The sequence below is a fragment of the Danio aesculapii genome, chromosome 10, assembly GCF_903798145.1.
Source record: "Danio aesculapii chromosome 10, fDanAes4.1, whole genome shotgun sequence".
Lineage (NCBI taxonomy): Eukaryota > Metazoa > Chordata > Actinopteri > Cypriniformes > Danionidae > Danio > Danio aesculapii.
The window spans coordinates 29,807,635-29,830,196 of NC_079444.1; the positions used below are offsets into that span (position 1 = coordinate 29,807,635).

Here is a 22,562-nt window from a genome sequence, read left to right on the forward strand (position 1 = left end):
TCAGATTTATTATTTTTTCTTTTTAAAATATTTCCTAAATGATGTTTAACAGAGCAAGGAAATTTTCACAGTATGTCTGATAATATTTTTTCTTCTGGAGAAAGTCTTATTTTTTATTTTGGCTAGAATAAAAGCAGCTTTTAATTTTTAACAACACTTTTAAGGTCAAGATTATTAGCCCCTTTAAGCTATATATTTTTTCAATAGTCTACAGAATAAACCATTATACAATAACTTGCCTAATTACCCTATCCTGCCTAGTTAACCTAATTTACATAGTTAAGCCTTTAAACATCACTTTAAGCTGTATAGAAGTGTCTTGAAAAATATCTAGTCAAATATTATTTACTGTCATCATGGCAAAGAGAAAAGAAATCAGTTATTCTAAAACTATTATGTTTAGAAATGTGTTGAAATTTGGGGAAATTGGGGGGAAAAAATAAACAGGGGGCTTAATAACTCAGGGGGGCCTAATCATTCTGATTGCAACTGTACTATAGGCTGTATGAACAATACTTGAACAACTGCATTTATCAAAGTACCCAGAATGTTCTATTTGTACACTTTTTAATTTACTCTAGGCTAAGAGCAATACTTAACAACAGTCTTTATTAATCACAGTTCAGCATTTACTAATGCATTATTGAAATCCAAAGTTGTTCTTGTTAAAAGAATTTACAATGAACAACTGTATTTTCTGAAACTAATGTTGAGTTGAATAATTAAAGATCAATAAATACTATAATAAATGTTTTGTTTGTCTTATTAAATACATTACCCAACTGAACATCAAAACATTTATATATGCAGTAGTATATGAAAGAGAGAGAACGTTTTCATTTACTCACCCTTTAATTGTTCCAAACCAGTTTCAATCTTTTGTTCTGTTGAACACAAAAGAAGATATTTTGAAGAATGTTGGAAGACTGTAACCATCGATTTAAATAGTATTTGTTTTTGCTTCTAGGGGAGTCAATTATTCAAACATTTTTCAAAATATCTTATTTTATGTTCAAACTCAAACAGGATGAAACAAGTAAAGAAGGAGTGCAGTTTACTTCAAAATACAACAATACAATTTAATTAAATAAATAGCAATTTCATCAACCTGAACTATTATATAGACTTTAAATGCACAAAAAAAAAAGATCATCATGACGTCTTAACACAACAATAACTGGTATTAGTTGTCTAATCCGTTCATATTATTTTTCATAAAACACGCACATGCTTTCAATGCCCTTTTTTAGCGCAGGTGATTTCAGACATGCCGTCTTCGTGAGAAAGCTCAGTTTTTTTTTTTTTTTTTTTAGAAGCAGGTAGTACGCCTTTTTAGACAAAGCCTGCCATCTTCAGAACATCCATTTAACAAAGGCAGACCCTCTTAAAACTACATAAGGAAGGAACAATGTAGTACATGACCTTCTAAGGTGCCGTTTATCTGGCTATCTGATTCCTTGGACATTGTTTTATTTATCTTCTTTGGGACCGGCCTGCCTCCTTGCCTTCCAACATCTGAAATTGTTTTGGTCAGTCATCAACGTGGTTCATTATTACATTATCATTACTTCCCAGAACTTTGTTGAGTGGCAGCGCTCCTAAAGAGTGCTCTCGCTCCTCCAAAAGCCACAGCACGTTCATTGCATTTCGTCTTTGTCTTTTGAGATCCGGGTAATTTATTATACAAGAAAAAAGTCCTACAGTAGCTTCTCCTTTACCACAGCTAACTCCATTTTTCTTTGATATTTGGCGCAAATTTTTTAGGAGGTGACAATTTTTCTCTTTTTGACTTGTTGTATGGACACGGTGATTTATTTGCAACTGTTTTAGGTGATATTCCACTTCTGCACCTAAACCTAATTCACATTTTGAATTGAAACACAGCTACTGAATCTATCTAGTGCAGGGATGGGCAAACTCGATCCTGGAGGGCCGGTGTACCTGCATAGTTTTGCACTAACCCTAATCAAACACACCTGCTTGTAGCTTTCTAGTGATCTTGAAGACACTAATTAGGGTGTTCAGGTGTGTTTGATTAGTGTTGGAGCAAAACTCTGCAGGGACACCGGCCCTCGAGGATCGGGTTTGCCCATGCCTGATCTAGCGTCTTATTTGGTTCAGCTTCCAGATCAGACCCATTTCCCTCTGCCTAACCTCCAAAAATTTACAGAATCAGTGAGGAAAAGGGCTTGGAAAATAATTCTGGACCCTTCACACCAAACCCGCTCTCCACTTGAATTGTTTCCATTGATGTCTTTCTCAAAATATTTGTCACTATGTTGCTTATTTTACTCATTTTCTGTTGTCCATGATTAGTGTCGTTCCATTTTGTTACCTTAATTATGCGCATATACAGTTGAAACCAAAAGTTTACATACAATGTATAAAAGGTACAATCTTTTCTGTGACTAAACCTTTTCTCTTTTATGCAAGTTACAATCACCAAAATTGTTTCTATTTGCTTAATAGCAAAATAATGAGAGATTTGCTTGAGAATTTTCTTAATAACTTTTCTTGAATGTCAAAAGTTTACATAAAGTAAGATTACTATGCCTCTGAAAAAGCCCAGATGATGGTGTCAAGGTTTTGGAAGTTTCTGATTGGCTAACTGACAACATTTCAGTTAATTGGAGGCACAATTGTAGATTAGTATTTAAGGAAAAACTCAAACACACTGCTTTCTTGTGTGACAACAGGGGAAAATACAAAGAATCAGCCAAGACATCAGGAAGTGAATTGTGGACCTCCACTAGTCTGGTTCTTCTTTGGGTACAATTTCTAGATGCCTGATGGTGCCACGTTCATCAAACAGTTATACGCAAGTATTAACAACATGGGAATGTTCAGCCATCATACCGCTCAGGAAGGAGAAGGATTCTGTGTTTCAGAGATAAATGTGCTATGGTGCAAATTGTGTGTATTAACCCTAGAAGAAACGTGAAAGACGCTAGCTGATGCTGGTGAGACAGTTTCATTACACACTGTGAAACGAGTCCTGTACCGACATGGGTTGAAAGGCCACTCAGCAAGGAAGAAGCCATTATTCCAAAAGCACCATAAAGAAGTCAGATTACAATTTGCAAAAATCACACTGGGAAAAGACTTACATTTTTGGAGACGTGTTCTGTGGTCTGATGGAATTAAAATTGAACTGTTTGACCAGAGTTACATTTGGAGGACAAAAAGAGAAGCTTACAAGCCTAGGAACACCATCCCAACTGTGAAGTACAGTATGGGGGTGGCAGCATCATGTTGTTGGGCTGTTTTGCTGCAGGAGGGACTGGTGCACTTCACAGAATAGATAAAAGAATAAGAATAGAATAATAGAATAGATAAAAGAATAATAATCGTGATGAAAGAACATTATGTACTAATATTGAAGCAACATCTCAAGACATCAGCCAGGAAATTAAAACTTGGCCACAAATGGGTCTTCCAAATAGACCATGATCCTAAGCATGCTGCCAAATTAGTTCAAATGTGCTTTAAGGACAACAGAGTGAAAGCTTTGGAGTGGCCATCACAAAGCCCTGATCTCAATCCTATAGAAAATTTGTGGGCAGAGTTGAAAAAGCTTGAGCGAGCAAGACAGCCTACAAATCTGACTCAGTTACACCAGTTCTGGCAGGAGGAATAAGTCAAAATTCCAGCAAACTATTATGAGAAGCTTGTGGAAGGATACCCAAAACGTTTGACCTTCGGTTTATAGGCAAAGCAAAAAAATACCAAGGAAATGCATGTAAAAGCAAATGTAAACCATTTTGGTGAGCCTAACAGACCTAATAGTAAACATTTAGTATTAACATCAGACATAATATATATTAAAAAAAAATAAATAAATAAAATAAAAATAAAAAAGCTTATGAGAACCCAGAACGTTCTACATATTTACTTCTAAGTCCAATTTGAATTCTTTTATATTTACTTAAATATCTTTATGACATTTTAAATCGAAGGTTTTAGAAAAAAGGGACATTTGCTCTCGCTCTCTCTCTCTCTCTCTCTCTCTATATATATATATATATATATATATATATATATATATATCTCTATCTATCTATCTATCTATCTATCTATCTATCTATCTATCTATCTATCTATATATATATATATATATATATATATATATATATATATATATATATATATATATATAGTATTAAGATTAACATCTACGGAATTATTTGCTAAATAATACCAAACACTAAAGGTATTAATTTTCTTCAAGTACTTTATTCATTGTGCATATTTGGATACTTGATGCGCACGATACGTATTTGTGCTCCTTTTTTTAAAGCCAAATGTCAAAACATGATCATGTGTATTATCATCTTCATCTGCCTGCAGGGGCATCATTATCAAATCTCCTCCTCCATTATGTGTCAGAGTAACACAAGACGGATGAAATCACACAGAACAAATTGTATGAGGTGAACTTCCTTATAATCTGAAATATCTCTTTAGTACTTTCAAGGGAATCTTTTGACAGTTGAATTAAAGCTACTTTGTACCACATACAAACAGTTTATAAATATATTAAGTCAAAGCTGATTAGCTGATCTTCTGCAAAGCTAGAAACTTGTTACTACAAAGAACAGAATAGTTTCGAGTCACTTTTGAAATAAGCACTGGTATGTAATAAATAAGTAATACCATCTATTTAATAGGTGCTAATATTAGTTACATATTATAATGGAGCACTAGAATTTTAAGTAACATTGTAAGTAATGTTACTAGTATCTATAAAGTTAAAGTGAACCTGCTGAGAATTTTGGTTCAGAATGTGCTTAAAACTGAAGCTGAATGAGTAGGGGGCGGGGCACATCATTTCATTAAAGCAAACTAAGGCTAAAAAGGGGCGTGGTTAAGAATATTGTGGCTGAAGCAGTCAACAGATAAGGACTGCTATTCCAAACAAGGAAGCAAACGTCAGGTTTTGATTGAAGATTACCAAAACAAACATTTTTCAGTGAGTTAACTTGCACTGATTAATTATTCACCTAAAGAACAAATGTAGGCCAGATAAATAAACATTTCATGTAATAAATGAGTACTGGTGTGTTTTAAAAAGGTTCTAGGCCCTCTCTAAAAAGCAGCAGCTGGTACGTACAGTGCTTAAATGGAAAATTATATCAATTTTCAGCATGAAATTAAATATTACATTTTTTTTATTAAAAGGCTTGCCATAAGCTTTCTGCATATAGCTCCTTTAAGGCTTGTGAAAGATTATTACATTAATAAAAGTGTAAATTTTACACGATTAATTTTCATCCAATGGTGTGCATACATTCGTATTCAAATAAATGAAACGTTCATTAGGTGCAAATTAAATTACTTCAATTAAACAAGGAAAATAGTTTGAACGCTGTACGTGTGTGTGAGAGTTATATATAATAAATTAGTTTCTGTTTTGTTCATGAATCCTCCAATACTTGAGCAGCCTGCCTTACTGTTGCTATGGTTACATCCTCAGACGACTTCTGTTCACAAGCCAAGCGTCTATTGGTGCACGTCTAAACTTTTGCACAGATACGGCAACAGTGTTGCAAAAATACCTCTATAACAGACAAGAACATCCTCTGAATAAATACTGCGGAAATTCTGCTTTGCAAGCTCCCTTTTGTCCATGTAATAAGCTACATATTACATGACAGGAAAACGGCTACAATTAACCAGTGTTTTATTTGGGGTAAATAATACCAATGTAATGTATGAAGAAACATTTAGGCTTAAGACATTTTCTTCGATATCAATACAGTACAGCAAATTTATGTCAACAAGAATCAATAAAAACCAAAGCCACAGTGTTTTTCTCCGGCAATTTGAGTTTACAGCCACATGGGTTAACAAATGACGGTCATATGCCAGAATAGTACATATCAAGTGTTCACACGTGCAAATACGATCAAGCAGGAACAACCCCAGGTGAATGTTGTGTTACAGATGGAAAGCACCGTGTGTATGTGCTCTTCCAGAGCTCAAGATGTACCAGAGGTCCTTCATGCGGACGGTTTTCATCTGCTATCCGTAAGGATACAGTCCAGTCCGTCTGCCGCTCACTTTCACTTAGAGCTGGTGTATTTGGTCACGGCCTTAGTGCCCTCGGACACGGCGTGTTTGGCCAGTTCTCCGGGCAGGAGCAGGCGCACGGCAGTCTGGATCTCCCGGGATGTGATAGTGGAGCGCTTGTTGTAATGCGCCAGGCGCGACGCTTCTCCGGCGATGCGCTCGAAGATGTCGTTAACAAACGAGTTCATAATGCCCATCGCCTTAGAGGAGATGCCAGTGTCCGGGTGGACTTGTTTCAGTACTTTGTACACGTAAATGGCGTAACTCTCTTTCCTGGTCTTACGCCTTTTCTTATCCCCCTTCTTCTGGGTCTTGGTGACAGCTTTTTTAGAGCCCTTTTTGGGAGCGGGCGCTGACTTCGCAGGTTCGGGCATCGTGTCGATTTATCAAGAATGCTCAGCTGTCACGGGACGGTTTTGGTATGCGAACGCGTTGCGTATATTTCTGCCCCTTATTTATAGAGTCGGCATGCAAATAGGAGTAAAAAATATCGATGTTCTCATAGGACAACATTCGAACGTCACGGACTAAGGTTCGCACTGGGATTGGTCGGTTGCTTTACACTGCATCCATCCAGTCAGAGAACACGTCCGGGTATAAATACCAATCCCTGCTTACATCATAAGCGAAAGCGCATTTGACTAACAACACCAAACAGGACGCTACCAGCCAAACAGCCGGTTCCTTTGTTGTCAAAACATGTCTGGAAGAGGTAAAACCGGAGGGAAGGCCCGCGCGAAGGCCAAATCTCGTTCATCAAGAGCTGGACTTCAGTTTCCAGTCGGACGTGTACACAGATTGCTACGCAAGGGAAATTACGCCGAGCGCGTAGGCGCAGGAGCCCCCGTGTATTTGGCCGCTGTCCTGGAGTACCTGACGGCTGAGATCCTCGAGCTGGCCGGGAACGCAGCCCGGGACAACAAGAAAACAAGAATCATCCCCCGGCACCTACAGCTGGCTGTCCGCAACGACGAGGAGCTCAACAAGCTTTTAGGCGGTGTTACCATCGCCCAGGGCGGAGTGCTCCCAAACATCCAGGCAGTGCTGCTGCCCAAGAAAACCGAGAAGCCAGCCAAGAGCAAGTAAACGGGGCTTCGCGACCATGGACAATGACACAAACGCAGCTAGTCCGAGTAATGTTCTGTTCCCTACTTCACGTTATATTGTGTTTGTTTTAATGAAGACGACAGCTGCATCTTGTAAACTTTGTTTTTTTTGATGTTTTGGACTGACGCACTCCCTCACACAACAGAAGAGACCTACACCACCACTGGCTATAAATGGCCGTGGGACATTAAACCTGCCATCACGGTGGACTTTCCTTACTGAGAAATGAAGAACAACTCCATTTGTGGGGTGAATGAACATCAGTATTTTCATTGTATATGGACCAATGTTGGTTGCATTTTTTTTGTCACTGCTTTAAATTACATGCTAGTCATGTCCTTTAATCTGCTGTTCAGTGGTTATGTTGTTTGAATAAATGTTAAGAGCCAGTGGTAGGCACAAAGACCCTTGATTCATTGTTTTTCTCCAAGCTGCATTGTGCTGCATGACTGGAATAGTCGAAACAGAGGCTCTTATTATGCTACAGTAGGAAAGGTACACTTGGTCTTTATTTAATAAAACTCTTGAATAACTAGCACTCCATTAAAACAGGAAGATGGTGGGTGATTAAGATGTTATAAAGGTATTTTGCAATTATTAAGTAGTTTAATTGTACGCTGATTGGATGCTCTGTTATGGGCATCGCCATGTTGACATCACATTACACTTAACACACTAAGTTAACAGGAATATTTACTTACCAGTGCTGTGCTCATGCTGTTAGAAAAAAAGCTCAAACAAGCAACATTTACTACACATACAATTAAATTAGCTGATTTTTTTTAACCCACAAGCAAATGAAAATTTTTTACAGTATTTATCAAAAATACTAAAATTAACAAATGCTACTAAGAATTTGTTAAGAGAAATAGAAAGAAATACAATCAGATTACTATTATGATATTTATTCAATTCGGGTTTATGTCTAACCATTTAAACAAGCTACATGTTAAACAATTGACATGTAGTGGACTTATTTTTATTGCCAATGTGTGTCAATAAGCAAACACTTTCAGCTGCTTTGATGGCATCTAGATGTTTGCGAACAGTATTTTATGGGCAAGCATTTCCACATAACATTTATAAATTAGCAATGGCCTGCTTTGCTCCCTTATGCACAAATTGAAGTTGGAAGTTACGTAAACAAAACATTAACATTTTGACTCGCAAAAATGTGTCTTATCAGTAGAAAAAAAAAACAATTTAAAGAATGCTAACTTTGGTTAAACTGATTTCTGTTCATTTTAATGAACAAAACTATATAAAACACCATATATATGTGTGAATAAAAACATGCTTTTTTAGCACTGTAACTATGTTCCAGCTAGGGCTGGGCCGATTAACGATATATCAAATCGGTATAAAATTGATGTCAGTAACCATGATAAGCTCTGGACTTTTTTTTTTTTACTCTATAGTGATCTAAGACAGGGTTCATACACATTTTTACTTCAAAAAATTTCATGACTTTTCCAGGATTTTCAAGTCAATTTTAATGACCTAACGTTTCATGTAATGTCTACGTATACGTAGTAAATCATAAGAAAAACAATGAATGATTAAATTTATCACAGCATATCGTAAAACATGTTTTTTAGTTTCAATTTATTTTTTATATCTATGTAAAACAGATGATGCTTACTAATGATGTGAGAGCATGTTTTTGGCCAAGAAAAAAAAAGTAAAAACAACTAACCTCCATTCCAGAATACAGATATTTGTCAAACTAATTTTAGATTATGGTAATAGTTTGTTAATCTAGTAACAGGTAAAACTACTTCTATTATAAAGCCGTGATCACAAAGCACTTTTCACTCCATAGACTTCCATTCATAGGCATGCGAATGCGGCAGATCAAAAACACAAGCACGTGTTTCGCATTTCACTGCATTCGTAAGTTCAAGCTTGGTGAATTCTTACCTGCGAAATCGCATCACGTGATTGCGTTAGACCAATAGAAAATCATTTAAAATATGAAGCAATCGCTCACTTTTATTAACGTCTATTTATATTGTTTAACCCCACCCCTTTTTGCAGTGCTGCACGACAGAATTTTGCAAGCACAAGCTCTAGTGCAGGGGTCACCAATCTCGTTCCTGGAGGTCCGGTGCCCTGAAGGGTTTAGCTCCAACTTGCCTCAACACACCTGCCTGGGTGTTTCAAGTATACCTAGTAAGACCTAGCTTAGCTTGTTCAGGTGTGTTTGATTAGGGTTGGAGAGAAAATCTGCAGGACACCAGACCTCTAGGAACAAGTTTGGTGATCCCTGCTCTAGTGTGACCACAGCTTTAGTCGCTTTGCACAAAAACGTCTGCTAAATGATTAAACGCATATGTAATTTCCATGACTTTTCTAAAGCCTTGTGGGTTTTTCTGTTTTTCCAAAACTTTTCAAGGCTTGGAAAATGCCATGTGAAAATTCCAGGACTTTTCCAGGTTTTCCATGACTGTTTGAACCCTGCTAAGAGCCAATCACACTGCAGAAATGTGCAACAATGCGAATCTTGAAGTGTGTTGATATTAGAGATGCAGAATTTTCAGCCGCCAAATATCGCCCACCGGAAGTTATGCTATTTAATAGACCCCCTAATTTGTGGCTTCAGTCATTGTTGGGATACTCTTTTAAATCTGGAAGAATAAATAACTGATATGGAAATATACATCATTATTGTTTAATATGGAAAAGAATTAATCGAGACTGCGTTTTTGACACATCGCCCAGCACAGTCATAAAGTCTATTATTAGCTTTAACACTGTTGTTTTGATGTCGTGCTGAAGCACATGTTAATTAGACGTCTCACTGAACTGGAAAAGTTAAGTGTAAATAGACCAGCACCATACTTGTTACATATTTGAAAGTGTTTTATTGTCCAAACAAAACCTTTACATATTACACCCTTAATGAGTGAGTCCAATTACATTGAAATGAAATAATGTGTCCACAGAATTCACATCTGCAGTGTGCTTACGACTACTTTATAAAGTGTCTGTAGTTTTAAGTACTTCAAAAACGTAGTAACAATTTGGTTGTTACATTATTTAATATTAACACAACGACCAAAACTTATAACTTAAAGTTTTTTTTTATAGGCAGCAAGGAAAATACACAACCTTGCGCTTTCATCTGAGCCAAAATAGCTGCATTTCTTTTCTCAAATAATAAAGCTGACTTTAAAGACAGCATGGGTTTCAGAAGTGCCAATCACATGGGATGTTACAATTAAATGTAAAACTGAATTAAATAATGGTACATAATGGTGGCTTTGACAGAATCTGGCAATTAGCAACATATAATCTCCATTTTTTTTCTCTGACTTTAAGTTTATTTCTCTGCGTACCCTTCTGTTTTCATGTCATTGAGGCCCAAGTCTTCGTTCTGCTCAAAGGTCCTGGTGTATTTCTCAATCTTCATTTCTGGATCTGGATCTGGAGCATAAACATTCTGCAAAAGAGAGAGAAGAAATTCAATTCATCTTTATTTCTATGGCGTTTTTAATATAGATTGTAGATTTAATGTAGATTGATTCAAAGCAATTTCACATAGAAGTTCTAGTAAACTGAAACTATCAGTCCAGTTTTCCATATTTTTTTTCAAAAAGCGAGGTGGTTAGCTCACAAAAAGAATACAATATAATATATTTGCACTTTAAAAAAAGAATAAAACAAATAAATTTAATTCACACAGGGTATAACAATTTAAACTTAATCAATCAATTAATAATTACCTGAAGATAGCTATTTCCCGCTGGATCATCCAAGACAATATGCACATCCATTTCTCCCGCCATGATCTAGGAAACATTTTTATAAATTCAACACATTATGAACAGAGAATAAAATTAGCAATATGGTTAACACCTTTCTTTATTAATAAACAATGGCTTGCTAAATATTTTACACACATATATACAGTTTAAGTCAGAATTATTAGCCCCCCCTTTGAATTTTTTTTTTCTTTTTTAACTATTTCCTAAATTATGTTTAACAGAGCAACGAAATTTTCACAGTATGTCTGATAATATTTTTTCTTCTGGAGAATGTCTTATTTGTTTTATTTCGACTAGAATAAAAGCAGTTTTTAATTTTTTAAACACCATTTTAAGGACAAGATTATTAGTCCCTTTAAGTTAATTTTTTTTCCCGATAGTCTACAGAACAAACCATCGTTATACAATAACTTGCCTAGTTAACCTAATTAACCTAGTTAAGCCTTTAAATGTCACCAAGCTGTATAGAAGTGTCTTGAAAAATATCTAGTGAAATATTATTTACTGTCATGGCAAAGATAAAATAAATCAGTTATTAGAAATGAGTTATTAAAACTATTATGTTTAGAAATGTGTTGGAAAAAAAAATAATCTCTCTGTTAGACATAAATTGGGGAAAAAAATAAACGGGGGGCTAATATTTCTGACTTCAACTTTGTATGTATGTGTGTGTGTGTATATGTATTCTTTCAAAAAAGAAGCTCCAAAAGAAAACACTTTTATACTTATTCTAAATAATCGAACCTTTATGAGAGAAGAAGTTTTTAACTGACGTTAAGTAAACCATTTCAAACCTTGTCGATTTTTTGTCCAAACAGCTTCAGCTTCTCTATTCTGTCCGCTGCAGAGCTGTCTCCACACATGAAGGGGTTTTTCGAAACGATCTAAAAGAACCATAAAAAGGCCAAAAGAGCAATTCCAGCGTGATAGATGTGACATTTGCAGTAAAATCTCAAAACATAAATTCCAATAGAAAGTAAATGTTAACATTATATTGAAACATCTGTTTATATTTTCCAAAACAACTAACCAGTTATGGGATCAGAAAAACATCAATCTGTAAACATTTGATATAATTTAAATGAGGAAAATAAACATGCGTTATGGATGTGACCAGAAACGTTTGTGAGTTTACAGTATACAACATACTTTATATAATTAAACTGCATAACCCCAAAAAAACTATGCTAATCAAAAGGATAAGAGTCGACTCTCAGAAAAAAAATGATTGATTTTATTTTATATTTTTGCATTTATGTGGAAAAAGCTTCATTATGGACGTGACTCCTCTCTGTTATGGATGTGACAGATGTGAAATTGCCACTTGTGTGACTTTGGTAAAGCAAATATAGTAGTTTGAAAACATTAACAAAGACATTGAGTATTTTTACAGTACTGTCAAATACTTGCTTAGAAAGGGTTTTGCTGTTAGTGTAGCTTTGATTTCCTACCAGTTCTTTGATGTCCTTCAGCAGCCCCTCCACCGTCGTGAACTTCCCTCCGAGAGCCGCCATTCCCAACTCAAACTCCAGCTCAGGAATCAACACACTGCATGTTTCTGACTGCAACACACACACATTCTAATGATGAGTTCCAATTTACACCTGACATTAACATTACATTTTCTTCAACTCGATCACAAATAGGGTTGTGCACAGAAACCAGGTGTCATGTATAACCTCAAAGAAAAATTCCCAAAACACTGACTTCTCTGCTGCTATTAGTACTGTAAATATGATTTAGTATTGTGGTTGGGTTTTATGGCTGTGTGAATTTGCAACGGAAATGTTGTGTGTATTTTTATATTTAAGTATACATTCAGTAAAATATACAGTTCAAATATTTTTTGCAATAAATAACCTTACACTGGTATTGTTAAAAAAAAACCAAATGACATCCAACCATAATCACGTGTGGACAACACAAACACTTAATACATATTATTGAACTATACCCATACACCTCACCTTTTGGAAGGACACTATATACTGTATAACTGCAGGTTAACTCTGTTTATATACCATCCACCCTATACACAACTCCTTAACTTTTCCAATTTTGACTAATGTAGTACTAATGTGGACTAGGCATGGGATGATAGCCAGTTTCAATGTTTCCATCGGTTTGGAAAAGTCACGGCACAATTGTGTGTTACACCTTTCCTACGGTATCATTTTTTGTTTGTTTGTTTACGGGTCATCAAGGTTAATTTTATTTATTTATTTATTTATTAAGGGCAACAGTATCTCCAGCAGAAAAGGACCATCCACATCAAAGGCTACTGGTCAGCCCACAATTCAGAAAACATGAAAAACAAATCACTTTTAGGACACTAAAAGCTGGAGACTATGTGGGTCTCATTAACCTAAACACTGGCACATTTTTTGGGAATGTCCAGTAATAAAACAATTTTGGGTAGAGGTACATGGAGTAATAGAAAACATACTTAATATTACACTATCCTTTCAATTCATGGTTATTTATTTTGAAAGCTCCGATATCCAAATAAGTAAATCTAATAAATACTTGATATTTTAATATTCACAGCCAAAAAAAGCAATTACAAGACACTGGTTACTTCCTGAATCCCCAACAACCCAAGAATGGCTAGAGATAGTATATAATATTTATGTGATGGAAAAATTACATTCTCCCTTCGACTTCAAATTAATGCATTTAGAAATATCTGGTCCAAGTGGACTGATTACATTACACTGCTCCATCCAATCTTCATAGAAATATACAAATATTACTATCTAATTCCCATCCACAGAACAAACATTTTTCAGTTTACGACTCATTGCACTGCCCCTCTTAATCCTCTCTTTAGATTAGGAATTCACAGTTGATAATAACCTAAAGTTGAGTGAATAAATAAAGATTTGACCCTCTCTGACCTATGTATACTTAGTATTGATATTATTTATGTTACCATTTTATTGTTACTGTTATTATTATATATATTATTTGATAAAACTTTTTTTTTATTGTGTTCTGTTACTTTATAGTTTGTAAAAAAGAAAAATGTTTCGCAGTGGGACATGTACACTCTCTTAAGTGGAATCATTGTACTGTATTTATTGCAACTACAAATAAATTTTTTTTTAAAGAATATAAAATTAACAAATTAAAAACAAATCACTTTTAAGTGCCAACATCCAAAACTACTATAGACCTGAACAGTGCAGTGGCTTATTTATATCTAACAAAAAGTTGAACATTTAAAACGAACTAATTTTAGAGTAGTAATCACAATACCGTGAAATTTTTATCCATGGTCCATATCATACCTGCCCATGCCTAATGTGCACCTCTTGTAAAGGTGATTTGGAATGATAATTATAGTGAAAAAAAAAAAAAAAAAAAAAAAAAAAAAATCACTATACAAATAAATACACTTGAATGTAAACCATGCTAAATACAGATGCAAACAGGGTGTAAAGGATGCTTGACGATTTTTGACCACTTTAAATGGTTGTCGAAAACCCATTTATTGAGATTGCTTTCCTAGTGTAAACACATTTAGTCAAACTCACCTTCAGCAGGTCTCTGGACATATCTGAAGGATCGGTTAAGTGTAGTGTTATTCTGGTTCCCAGCTCTTCTGTGGCTCCTCCTGATTTCACCTATTTAACAATCAGTGATAAATGCTGCTATATAAGATCAGCAAAAAAAATGTAAGAAGCATAGCGTAGTTTATTACTCCTACCTCATTGGTGCGATGTCCACAGCTATCGCAGTTAGTGGCCATTATAATGACCTCTTTAAAGTGTGGAATTTCTGCAACTGGATTAAGGGAACAATAAATTGTTTTGCTTAAATTATAACAAGCAATTTGAAAATGACTTAATGCACCAATTCTTCCTGCAGTGCCATTTTTACACAGAAATGCTCATTTAAGCCACAAATTGCTTTGCTTCAAATTGAAAATCTCCAAGGGCTCCCTTGTGTCATCATTGGTGAAAACAACAATTTTCTCTGGCTTGAAATAAACTGGTAAAAGCAGTATATTAAAATGATGGAAAGCTACTTGAATAGCAATTTAACACACAACAGACATTAAGTTCAAAATGCATGGTGTATGCTAGCATACTTTAAAGGATACGGACAAGCTTCATGTTTGTATTAGCTGGAGCGTTGCATTCTGGGCAGTTAGTGTTGAACACTAATACCTCATTTCTCAGGGTGTCTAGATCATTGCCAGGACTCTCATCTGCTTTTTCTTCTTCAACCTAATATAAAAGAGATGATGGAAGTTGGAGAAACAGATTTTGCATTTCTGCACTTTTTAAACAGTTCATCCAAAAACTAATGCAGAGTTCAAACTGCACAATTTTAGCCCTGATTTGGACTCACTGACAGGTTTTGCAAAATCTCTCGTAATAATCACAGTGTGAGCTATCAAGGATGCAATCTGAGAGAATCGCTGATGAGTCACCGACACCCGTGAGATATCTGGTATGCCAAAGATCTGGGGCCGGTAACACCAGCAGTGCACAAGTTAAAATGTAGCCTAGTTGTGACTCAGCGAGACCCAAAGTTACAATTTAAGCACTACAAAAATGTTTGTGTTGCACCACTGAACTTAGTTTATGTTACAACTAAATATTTACGACAAGACAAAGTTGCGTCGATTCTTCCTATTGTAAAGTTACGCAGTGTGAAACCCCCTGTGGCCGACCCACCTTGGAGTGTAAACACAGCAGCATTGACGGAATGCTACCTCGGATAGTCGTGCAGTGTGAAAACATCTGTGGCGCCACTACTAGGAAAATAGTGCAGTCTGAACTCGGCATAAGACTGCCAGCATTTGCTCCAAACCAATTTGAAAACCTGTCAGAAAGCTGAAAGAGCTGACTTGCTGCCCTTTCAGGCAGTGACTTTAGAGGCCAGATTTCCAAGAAAGCATAATGATTTGATCATGTATAAAATATAGAGCTTTGAGAATAAACGGAATATTTAGTAAGAATAAAAGGAATATTTAGAAAGCAAAGGAATATTTGCTTACTACAATACTAACATCTTGCTAGAAATGCTATCAAAAGTGAAAAACGTCAATCAAAAACATACTTTTACACCAAAAAAACAGACTCAAGCAAAGCTTTAAGACACCATATTTATATTTTGTCAGAAATGACAGGCACAGTATTGTAGGATATCTGACAGTATTGTGGCAGTGAGGGACAAATCTATGCTGTGATCAAAATTTGCATAGACAAATCTATGTTGTGATCAAAATTTGATTAGGAAGATGAACCTCTGGTGATAGGAAGCAGAAGAATTTGGATTCAGCCTTGATGCCTTCCCGCCTTGGGAACAACTTGAGGCCAGTGTTAATTTAGTCATCAAGGCTTTAAACAGAATCTTGACGGGCTCCTAGAATGAACAGCTAAATGCAGCGCATTCTAAAAATATGTTTGTTTTTTGTCTAAATTTTCAGCCTCGTCTTTTCATTCATTTAATGAGTGGATCAAAGCATGTGCATTCAAAGTTTCCAGTTACATTAGCAAGGACCCCTCAATTTTCTCAGCAGTACAGATGCTGTAGCAGTTTCTCACCTCTATACCCAGAGCAGTGTTTTGTTGAGGAGTCCTTTTATAATGCGTCACAGAGAGAGCAGCGTCTTTCTGAGGTGCAAATGGGTTCTCGATAAAACTGTTCCCTGATGGATCGTCAATAATCTGTAGATAGAAATGAGGAATTTATTAGCTCTAGCATTACGACAATGAACAGGCAAAATGTGGATTAATTCTGTCAATCGTGCAATCTTTTATCAGTTCACTATCTGTGAGACTTACTAATGTGAATTCATCATCTACTTCTTTAAGTTTCTTCAATCTCTGGATGAATTCCTCTATTTTTTCAGCTACAGCTGGATCTGTTACCTGCAACAAGGAGAGGAATGGTCACAAAACAGACCTGAAGACATTATAGCAGATGAAAAACAAGAATAGACAAGGATTTTCATAATTGAGCTTAATTATGATTAGGTCAAAATTGTAGACAGGTCAAAGAAGATACGACTGCTGTCCACATCAAATTAAATTTACAAAAAGTCCAAAATTCCATATACAAAATGTATATTAAATGCAAGTGAAAATAAAATACAATCCTTTACTCCATCTAAATTCAGCATAATGGGTTATTCAAAATAAAACTACATACTGTGCTTATTAAATACATATTACATAAAAGATTTAAGCATTAAAACTAAATTAGATTATATTATGAGGGATGAAAAACATCTTGACAACAAATAGGTAAACCTAGTAGGTTTACGAATGGTTAAAGAAATAAATACAATTGCAATGACAGTATTTTATGGGGCTGCACAGTGGCGCAGCGGGTAGCCCGATCAAGCTCACAGCAAGAAGGTCGCTGTTTCGAGCCTCGGCTGGGTCAGTAGGCATTTCTGTGTGGAGTTTGCATGTTCTCCCCATGTTCGCGTGGGTTTCCTCCGGGTGCTCCAGTTTTCCCCACAAGTCCAAAAACATGAGCTATAGTTGAATTGGGTAGGCTAAATTGGCCATGGTGTATGAGTGTGAATGTGTGTGTATGGATGTTTCCCAGTTATGGGCTGCAGCTGGAAAGGCATCCGCTGCGTAGATCATATGCTGGATAAGTTGGTAGTTCATTACGCTGTGGTGACCCCAGATAAAAGAAGGGATTAAGCCGAAAATTAATGAAGTATTTTGGGGTGCACTGTGATCCTTAAACAGAGTTCTAAACATATATATGACATGACTTTTTAGGCTGTCTTCTATAAATCATTGGGGAAAATTGTCATTATTTTTCACTATAAATACATACACTAGCGGTCAAACATTTGGGTTCAGTTTTTTTTTTTTAAGAAAGTTATTGTTCATCAAGGTGGCATTTATTTAATGTAATTTTTTTTTTAACATTTAATAATATTGTAAATAACTGCTTGTATGTAGTTTCAAATGAAATTATTATTCCAGTCATTATTGCTTTTATTACTATTACCATTAAAAATAATATGAATAATAATAACAATAATAAGTAATATTAGAGTGATTTTTGAAGGATCATGTGACTAAAGACTGGAGTAATGAAGCTCAAAATTCATCCTTAAAATCACTTGAAAAAACTACCTGTGAACGGTTATTTTATTGTGCTATAACATTTCACAATTTGTACTGTAATTTTGAATAAATAAATGCAGCCTTGGTGAGCAGGAGAAGCTTATTTTAAAACATTTAAAATCATACTGACCCCACACTTTTGATCGGTGGTGTACATATAATTAAAATGAAAAAAAAAAAATAATAATAATAATTTAATTTTAATGTATGGGGGAAAAGATGCTTAAAAATATTAGTTTGCTTTGATGCTTTAAAATCTTTTTATCTTCAACTCAATTACATAATATAATTAATCATATAACCCCAAGCATAAAACAGGGTTTCTACAGGTTTCAACAAATCAAATAAGACTTTTTTTTTGGATCTTTAAGACCATTATGAATAAATGTTTAGATTTAAACAAGGCTAAATGCTAAGGTTTTTTTTGTAATGGTCCAGTTAAAAACATTAAAAATTTTGCAAGTAAGATAATTAAACCATATGTTTATAAATAGAAACGGAGTTGGTAAATGGAGTAAATAAATGAATAGTGATTGGATGGGTGTTGGTCTGATTGGGTAGCTTTACATGGACATAATAAAATTAAGACCTGTGAAAAATGATTTAATACCTACAACACAATATTTTAGTCAATTTAAGACTTTAAGGCGGAAAATTTTGATTTTGAAACTGAAGACATTTTAAGACCCCGCCGTCACCCTGATAAAAGCATTATTATAATAAGCATTCTAAATAAACACAATTAGTGTCAAATCTATAAAGCTGTTGAGGCGCACACCTTTCTTATAGGTTGGTCCTGTTCTAAACCCGCCACTGCTCTGTCCAGAAGGCCCTCGATTGTTGACAAAGCTAAACACATTTGGACAAAGACAAAAAGTTTGTTAGATTACCTTTTAACAAAATAACATTCTGTAGATGATACATAATGATACAAAACTCAAGCCAAATCATGGCTGCAACTGGGTCAAAGATATTTCAGAGTTTCATATTAAACTTCTATAAAAACAAAAAACAAAAAAAAAAACAAGTGATTATACTAAACACTTTTAAATTATTACAAGTGTTTGCTAACAAACGGGCAAATCCAAGTGGGCTTGAATGATGTTGTCAAAGTAAATAAATAAAAACACCCACACATACACTTTGTCTAGACAATTCCATTCCAAGAAACAATAATAAATAAAAAAAACTTTTAAATGGACAGTTTTTGATGTTTTTTTTTTTTCTCTGACCCAACTGCAATAAAAAGCACCAAGAACTTCAAAACATTTATGAAGGCGGTGAAATAAAGATATTCAACTTACACCCCTTCTGTGTAAAAGCAGGAATTTCAAAATCAAGCTGTGGGATTCTGGTGGACGCACTGTCAGACTTCACAACCTCTCGGTTCATGTCCTGCACAAACATAAGACATGCTCGCTTAAAGATGATTTAGTAAACATAATAATGTTAAAACATTCTGCTGTTAGGTCCATCCTTACCCGTTTGGTCTTGACTTGTAGGGTGTACTGAACACCCTGTTCTTGTATCCGACCCGCTGACTGGATTTCTGTGTTGGACCAGTTACAGTGTGGACATGTGAAGGAGCTGATGATGATTTCTTTGAAGAAAGGGATTTTAGTAAGAAGAAGACGTGTGCTTCCCTGGAAAGCACATAACATTACATTTGTTTAAATTAAATGTAGAAGAAAAACACCATCCCTACTTCTAATAATCATAATAAAAAAGTAAGCTTCTTACATTTTCATAACAGTTCATGCACAAACTCTCGATGACTGTAGGTTGCTGATCTTCATCTTCCGCATTAATATCTTTAAAAACGCTGCCGCGGACGCGCTCCTCTTCAATGACTGACATCCTGTAAGACACTGTAGGTTAAAACTATTTACAATCTCTAGTTCACTACAAAAAGTGGTTCGTTATTAACGAGTGGCGTTTTGCTAGAAGTTTCCAGGTGCTTTTCGCACGTTTTCTGCAATAGCCTCATGCGAGCTTGTATCACCACCGGGTCAGACGGAGTGTCAAAATAAAAGTCTCGACCACAAATTTGTAATTGCATTTACCTCAACAACGGCTACACAGTTGCTGGACTAAATACTTTGTTTATAAAAACAAATGTGCTTCGCAAGTCCCGAAATTAAAGTAAAAACGGTTCGATCACAGCCCTCTCAATGTTTGGCTTGAGTCAACTAAATAAATCACATTACACTTCGTTCACTTTGTCCCTTTTCTATTAGCTATGATATCTATCTAGCTATTTATTAATTAGTTAGGTTAGTATAAAACAGGGGTGTTCATGATTTCATGCATTTTATTAGGTTTGCAGGATTTAGGATTTAGCTCTGCATCAGAGACTCTGGCTCCTCATCCTGAGAAGACAGCTGCCATAGGACATTTTAGCTTCAATTTTTTGTTTCATGGAATGAAGTGGTGTTGTACAGCTACACATATTTTTAACAGTCTAAAACCAAGTATGCTTGGAAAGTTGTTTTATAATAGATGTTTTTAAAATGACATAAAAAAAAACAGTATAGGCCTATATAATTTCAACTAAGTCAGTGCATGTTTTATTGAGATTTGCAAAGAGTAAAGTCTATCTCTCCGCTTCTGTAAGTACTAAATAATTTAATGTGCATGATTTCCACAATAAAACTATTAGTTATCACTTAGCCCATCAGATCATATTTAGTTTGAACATAATGGGAGGATGCTTTAAGCCAGCAGCCACAAGAAGGTGCTTCATTGGTTTGCCTCACACATTTAGGCCCAATCCCAATTCTATTTTTGTACCCCTTCCCCTTGCCCCTTGAAACAGAGTGTGAAGAGGAAGGGCTTCAAAATGTACCCGTAAGAAATGGGACAGCACTACAACACATGCACACGACATCATGTCATTGCGATCTCTTACTTCATATGAGATCAGACGATCGCGACTGCTGTTGTTATTCCTTTTGCGTTATTTTTTGGTATTCATCTTCAGGAAATCACTGAAGGCATGTATTATGTTATCATAACGATCTAATGTGGCAATTAGATCGTAACTGTACTGTGCATTTACACCGTGGCCATATTCGTCTATGTAAACACAAGAAAACAACATTAACATTATAGCAGACACCGTAAAAAGCTAATTCCCAGCCACTATACTTTTCTGACAGGGTATTCCAGTGTCATCGAGTGACAGAATGTTGTGGGACTACTATACAGGAGTTATTATTATGGATTATAGGAAGCTAAATTTTTTTTTTTATTAGCGTTTTTTTTTCTTCAAGATAAAGAGAATTGGCGTAAGGGGGTAAGGGGAAGGACTAAGGGGTAGAATTGGGATTTGGCCTTTGTTTTGCTAGCTAATGTATAAAACTACAAACCCTTATGAGATCAAACCCTGATCATGCATGCTCAAATTCTTTATATTCATTAGTAAAAAAAAATAAACTCACAGCAAGAAGGTCGCTGGTTTGAGTCCCGGCTGGGTCAGTTGGCATTTCTGCATGTTCTTCTCGTGTTCGTGTGGGTTTCCTCCAGGTGCTCTGGTTTTCCCCACAGTCCAAAGACATCAGCTATAGGTGAATTGAAAAAACTAAATTGGTTGTACTGTATAAGTGTGTGAGTGAATGAGTGTGTATGGGTGTTTCCCAGTACTGGGTTGCGACTAGAAGGGCACATATATATATATATATATATATATATATATATATATATATATATATATATATATATATATATATATATATATATATATATATGTGTGTGTGGTGGTTCATTCTGCAGGGACTAAGCCAAAATACCAAAATACACTGTATGAAAATGATATATTTTTCTTTTATTCTGAAAATTAAGTAAAGATCCATGATTAACCTAAACATTTTATTAGCAATATGCATTGCTAAGAACTTAATTTGGACAGCTTCAAAAGTCATTTTCTCCATATTTCTACGTCACCACATCAATGGAAAGCTTATTCATTCAGCTTTTAGATGATGTATAAATCTCAGTTTCAAACCCTCATGAGTGGTTTTATGGTTCAAGGTCACATATAAGTCCTTTATTAAACTAAGGCTTTCAGGATTCTACAGTGCTCAACATAACTGAGTACACCCCATTGTGAAAATGAATATTTTTATCCATTTCTCAGTGAATATAGATAATGTATTTTGCTGCATTTAAACAAAACAGATTTATTAAACGGATATATTTATTAAAATTATATTTTAGAAGCGAAACATATTTAGAAATTGAAAGATAATACAATTAAATTCAAGCTAAATATAAAAAAAAATTACAAACTACGAAATTTTTTTTTTTCCTTTTCTCTTGATTTTCTTTTCGGCTTAGTCCCTTCATTAATCCGGGGTCGCCACAGCGAAATGAACCGCCAACTTATCCAGCACATGTTTTTCACAGCGGATGCCCTTCCAGCTGCAGCCCATCTCTGGGAAACATCCATACACACTCATACACTACGGACAATTTAGTCTACCCAATTTACCTATACCGTCCGCATGTCTTTGGA

General features: G+C 35.3%; 3 protein-coding genes across 3 annotated transcripts; 1 reads left to right on the top strand and 2 right to left on the bottom strand.

Moving 5' to 3' along the window:
* Positions 1–5,663: 5,663 nt before the first annotated feature.
* On the bottom strand, positions 5,664–6,515 carry LOC130236242 (histone H2B 3). Its single transcript, XM_056466899.1, has one exon. It carries the CDS (start codon positions 6,441–6,443, stop codon positions 6,063–6,065), a length of 381 nt encoding a protein of 126 aa, XP_056322874.1. The 5' UTR covers positions 6,444–6,515; the 3' UTR covers positions 5,664–6,062.
* A 169-nt stretch (positions 6,516–6,684) lies between these two features.
* LOC130236241 (histone H2A) lies at positions 6,685–7,402 on the top strand. Its single transcript, XM_056466898.1, has one exon. It carries the CDS (start codon positions 6,769–6,771, stop codon positions 7,153–7,155), a length of 387 nt encoding a protein of 128 aa, XP_056322873.1. The 5' UTR covers positions 6,685–6,768; the 3' UTR covers positions 7,156–7,402.
* Positions 7,403–10,017: 2,615 nt separating this feature from the next.
* zpr1 (ZPR1 zinc finger) lies at positions 10,018–20,053 on the bottom strand. The gene is made up of 13 exons (XM_056466703.1): positions 19,790–20,053; positions 19,531–19,692; positions 19,354–19,444; positions 18,828–18,898; positions 16,742–16,828; positions 16,502–16,624; positions 15,049–15,175; positions 14,653–14,723; positions 14,480–14,569; positions 12,395–12,505; positions 11,738–11,827; positions 10,902–10,967; positions 10,018–10,618 (listed from the first exon to the last, which is right to left on the bottom strand). The coding sequence occupies exons 1-13, from the start codon at positions 19,904–19,906 to the stop codon at positions 10,499–10,501; spliced, it is 1,326 nt and encodes a 441-aa protein (XP_056322678.1). The 5' UTR covers positions 19,907–20,053; the 3' UTR covers positions 10,018–10,498.
* Between the last annotated feature and the right edge of the window lie 2,509 nt (positions 20,054–22,562).

Excerpts from the sequence above, each read along its gene's own strand:
- zpr1 (XM_056466703.1), bottom strand. The coding sequence starts at position 19,906 with ATGTCAGTCATTGAAGAGGAGCGCGTCCGCGGCAGCGTTTTTAAAGAT. Across the intron at positions 16,829-18,827 it reads AGGACCAACCTATAAGAAAG|GTAACAGATCCAGCTGTAGC; the intron begins GTGTGCGCCTCA and ends TCCTTGTTGCAG. Across the intron at positions 15,176-16,501 it reads ACACTGCTCTGGGTATAGAG|GTTGAAGAAGAAAAAGCAGA; the intron begins GTGAGAAACTGC and ends CTTTTATATTAG.
- LOC130236241 (XM_056466898.1), top strand. The coding sequence starts at position 6,769 with ATGTCTGGAAGAGGTAAAACCGGAGGGAAGGCCCGCGCGAAGGCCAAA.
- LOC130236242 (XM_056466899.1), bottom strand. The coding sequence starts at position 6,443 with ATGCCCGAACCTGCGAAGTCAGCGCCCGCTCCCAAAAAGGGCTCTAAA.